Source organism: Rhipicephalus sanguineus, chromosome 11, assembly GCF_013339695.2.
Source record: "Rhipicephalus sanguineus isolate Rsan-2018 chromosome 11, BIME_Rsan_1.4, whole genome shotgun sequence".
Lineage (NCBI taxonomy): Eukaryota > Metazoa > Arthropoda > Arachnida > Ixodida > Ixodidae > Rhipicephalus > Rhipicephalus sanguineus.
This window is the reverse complement of record NC_051186.1, coordinates 6,225,366-6,230,045: the sequence shown is the minus strand read 5'-3', so window position 1 is coordinate 6,230,045 and position 4,680 is coordinate 6,225,366. Positions and strand designations below refer to the sequence as shown.

The following is a 4,680-nucleotide window of genomic DNA, read 5'->3' as shown; positions in this document are numbered from 1 at the left end:
AATTTTAAATAGAAAGGAGGGCTCCGTGAGGGCTATACCGGTGGGTGTAGTCTTCTGGCCCGCCCGCCTCCATATACCCTGCCAAACAAAGGGTATGAAGTTATTTCTCTCTCTTCCATTCCATAGACTATTTCGTAAGCACTACAACTAAGAAAGATCACTTATTTTGCACAGCCGCATAAAGTTATAAGAGCCTCCCTGTGTTTTAAATGCATGTATTCCTGGATATAGGTAAGAGAATTTCAGTGTGGCAACTCCGTGCAATAGGACAAGATTAAGGCGAATGCATGTGGGTGGGAAATCGCTTATATATTTGTTGTAAGCGACACTTCTATTGCGGGTTGTGATCGCAACCTCCTTCCTGCCTTTCGGTTCGGCCATAAGTGCTTTATCTTCGCCGACAGTCATTGGTAGATAACATTCCTCGCAATTTCCCCTCATAGCCCATTGTCCTTTGCTGTATAAATACGAGCCACAACGGGCATGCTTTCATCGTTCTCCTGAGATCATCGGCTCGAAATGAAGCTGTACGTCTTACTGGCACTGCTCTCCACAGCACTCGGTAAGCACATATACAGTCAACCTGCATGTATTTCCAAAATCTATACCTTGCAGTTTACTTTGTTATAAATGCAACTTTGCGGGTCGTCTCGTTTGGGATTGAAATATTGCAACTGGGAAGGGGAACTCAACGGAAATAACCAGCAAAATAATTTTATCATGGCTTAACACCCACGAAGCCACAAATGCAAAATGCTAAGCAACTCCGATTCGTTTGGTTCATACCAAGAAAGTGCTGTTTAAAGTGAGAGTTAAACATTTCACAAGCTCAGTTGGCTCGGCGAAATGGCTGACTGCCTTACTGTACATAACGCATAGGCTTCTTAGAATGTTTAAAATAACTCCACGTGATATATACGTATTAGGACAGTCCCCTGGAAGAAATAATCGCGTCATATCGTATACTAGCCATTTATACATGACTTTTTTGTTTAGCGGCGACAAATTTCGAGAAGCAATGCGGCCAGAGGGCGGTGGTCGGGTGGTGCAAGGCTGGGCTGCCGAGGTGGTGGTTCAACAAGGAGACGGGTAAATGCGAACAGTTCTACTACAGAGGCTGTGGCGGCAACGAAAACAGATACCTGACACAGCAGAAGTGCGAAGAGACATGCTTGTCCGAACAACGTGAGTGCCATTTCTTGGTATTTCTTGGCGAATACAACGTTCGGTAAGAATGGCCACTCTACTATGTGTTAATGTGGTTTACATGGCCGTGGCACGTACCATCTTCGTAGTGCGAGTTCTTCTGTGCGCAAATGTTGTTTTGATAACTTATATAAACTATGTCAGGAATGCATCACTTGATTGCTAAGAGTTTTCAAAAAAATGCTAAATCAAAATATTGCAGACCAGGCACTTCCTTCTCAATTGTGTTGGAAGAGACGAGAATGAACTATCACAAGTAATAAACATATCTAGGTAATTTGTCTACAATCGAATCAAAATGATTTTAGCGACATTTCAGCAGACATTTATCGTCTTTCTTTTTTTGCATCCTCAGCTACCCAGAAGCCGCAGACGGATGCTGATGCATACATCGGAATCACGAACGAAATCGCGACTGGTAAGTTCAACTCTCTCCTGAATCATTCAATAATATTGCTTCTTTTGCGCATTGCAACATACATAGTTTTATGGAAAACTTATCGAAGGCAACTAACCGCAACACAATAACAGGGAGTGACATTATTGTATAGGTTATTACATATCTATCGCAATAAAGATCAATAATGCCTTCGTATGAGTTGTATGCGAAAGTATGCATCTGTTTTAGACACTTGAAACGCATCGTGGAACTGCGTGAAAGCGAACAGGAAATATCATAGTTTCATAAAAATTCACATTTCTTCTTGCATCGAATAACAGATTCATCATGAACTTAGGCAACAATAGAAGCTACTATGTTGGTGCGCGCATACAGTCCGTAACTAATTGCCATTTTTACGGTTAATACGCTCTTTTTCTCTTCCGGGCGAATATTTCATTTAGGTAGCCTGTAGCGCGAATGCAGGCTTTATTGTCTACATAAGTAGCTCTCTGATGGGCCTTGTTAACCGCTACCACAGTCTATAAACAAGGTAGACAATCTCGCTGATTAGAATATTTCTTTCCACAGCTGCCGTTGCCACCGTATGCCGCAAGCCACCATACTCTGGTCCCTGCATGGGTTATTTCCCTCGCTTCTACTACGACCACAAGACCAACACGTGTCGCCCCTTCGTCTACGGAGGCTGCCGCAGCAACGGCAACAACTTCGAGTCACCCATAGACTGCATGCGCTTCTGCGGTAGTGTGAAGCCTGAACATCCCTTGCCCCGATAAGCTGAGCGAAGTCGGAGGCAGTGCCTGGACACTGTCGCACTAGCGAACTCGTAGAAAAGAATGACTGCGGAACGATTTCTTCATACTCACCAGGCTTTTGACAGCGAAAGAAGACCTAATAAAAAACTACATGTTGGAAAATTATTCTGTTTCTGACGAACACTCTTCACTTGAGTGAACATAGTAGTCCTCTGTTCTAACGTGTACGTGTACTCTATATAACGTTGCGAGTAATAAACGATTTTTTTTGAAGATTTTAACACGAAAGTGTTTTATGCCGGGGTCCACCAAGACTTTAGTGACGTATTTCCGTCACGGAAATGACGTCGAAAGAATTACACAGTCAGATGGCAAAGAAAGAAAGGTACCGTCAACGGGCATCGAACCCACGACCGCTCGGTCCGCAACAACAGATGCCGGGCACGCTATCCACTGCGCCACGGTCACAGACTCTGGAGGCTTTACGAACGCGCCTTTTATATCTACCACTCTCCCGGTCGGCGGGGTGGTGTTGACCTCTGGGAGTGGTAAGGTAAAGTAATTCTTCATTGCTGTGGCCTCCGCGACTAGCACCTGCAACGCGTTTACGCGTCCGTCCCATTCGGCGCGTTTTCAATAGAAGTTGAATTTTGTCGATGCCTTAACATACCGCGAGGTGGCGACCTTTGCCCAAGCGTCCTAAAAGCGTCGGCGCTCAGCATCACGCTAATAAAAACCAAAAATAGCTCTGCGACGCTCGCCTGCCTCACCTGGCTGTAACACCGCGTTCCATGCTCACGCGCTCGCCCCGAGAAGAAACGCGGCCGGGCTACCGGGGCAATAACATTTTAACATGCCGGTATGGCGACCAAGTTCTGCGTCCAATATGCGACGCTCTTCTGGCTATCACACCTCGTTTTCTGATTACGCTTTCACCGCTAACTACTACAGCTACCACAAGGGTTTGTTTAATCATTTAACATGGACGTTAGTCGTCGGGATGGAGATGTACCACTAATCATCAAAGTGGGTGCATAGACGTTGAACGGCGCCATTAGCTGCCAGACATCCATATAGATTGTACAAACACTCTTATATCAATGTACAGTAAGCATTCTGTTACTTCTGTAAGGGCACGCTTTACTTTCGTGTTATTCCGATTCCTATGACGGAGGGATCAACCGTGTTTTTTTTTCTTGTTGTGGGCGATAGCAATTACGGACACCGGTGGCGGAGGAGGACAACTACGCCACCAAAATCTCCTATTGTGGGGATTTCATGACAGCTTTCGTTCTAAACGAATAACCGATCATCCCTACAATGGTAGCCGATGTCAGGGGGTTCCAAAACCAGTCATTATACCCCATATTGATACCTGGCGCACCACAAAATGCAGTTTTGAATAATGGGCGTTAATTTTTTTCTCTTTTCTGAACCGCGCAAAAACCTTTCAATTGATAGCTTACGAACTGCTATCAACAACGTTACTACGCCTCGATGAACATCCGCTTTCCGAGCAATCGATCTTGCGTTGTCGGAAGGCTCGATCTTCCAAACAGAAAGCGACGAAGGTACTGCTGAAGTTTATGCGGTCAATTGGCCTGGCTGAAGGACTATGACACTCTGATCCTTTCATACCTTTCCCACCCCTCTTACCCCTTCCCGAGTGCAGGGTAGCATACCGGATAACCTTCCTCTGGTTAACCTCCCTGCCTTTCACTCATCCTTTCTCTATCTCTCTATCTCGTGTTTATTTAGAGTAACATTAGCGTTCATGTTATTTGCCGTTGTCCTCCCTTTTTACTTTACCGCTACCAGAACTCCAGACATCATTCATTCTTCTGTGCGGCGGCCATAATATCCTTAAAGAGCTTTCTCTAAAACCTAGACCTTTACATAGATTACTTTATTACGAAATTATAGATTACGAAATCTGTTCTTGCATGAAATTTCTCATAGCTATTTGCGAGTCACAAAGTATGAATTTGTATTAGATGGAGGCGTTAGCCAAGGCTATGGCTACCCCTTCAGTCTCCTCTATCTTGTTGGTTGTGACAGTGCACGCTGTAACAGACAGCAGTATGGGCCTTATGTTAGGGGTATGGGCTAGCATCTACGAAAACATATTTACTGTTTGTGCCGTGTGCTCTGAGCAGTGCTTTGGCTCTAAGTTTAATTCGATAGCAATTATAGGGACACTCTCGTCTAATTTTTGCCGTTGCCGTCGCCGTCATGTCCCTTGCAGCCTTCACGTAGTGAACGCGCGTGCGAAGAGCGGCGCGGGAGTCCACTCTCTGACGTCACACGCGCGAGGGAGCC

The 4,680-nt window shown here is 45.2% G+C and overlaps 1 protein-coding gene across 1 annotated transcript; it reads left to right on the top strand.

Moving 5' to 3' along the window:
- Positions 1-491: 491 nt before the first annotated feature.
- On the top strand, positions 492-2,492 carry LOC119374285 (actinia tenebrosa protease inhibitors). The gene is made up of 4 exons (XM_037644363.1): positions 492-562; positions 997-1,185; positions 1,562-1,624; positions 2,177-2,492. The coding sequence occupies exons 1-4, from the start codon at positions 520-522 to the stop codon at positions 2,380-2,382; spliced, it is 501 nt and encodes a 166-aa protein (XP_037500291.1). The 5' UTR covers positions 492-519; the 3' UTR covers positions 2,383-2,492.
- Positions 2,493-4,680: the final 2,188 nt, after the last annotated feature.

What these genes read in the sequence shown, in the direction of transcription:
- LOC119374285 (XM_037644363.1), top strand. Translation starts at nt 520, where the DNA reads ATGAAGCTGTACGTCTTACTGGCACTGCTCTCCACAGCACTCG. An exon ending in ACTGCTCTCCACAGCACTCG is followed by an intron (nt 563 to 996) that starts GTAAGCACATAT and finishes TTTTTTGTTTAG; the next exon opens with CGGCGACAAATTTCGAGAAG. An exon ending in CACGAACGAAATCGCGACTG is followed by an intron (nt 1,625 to 2,176) that starts GTAAGTTCAACT and finishes TTCTTTCCACAG; the next exon opens with CTGCCGTTGCCACCGTATGC.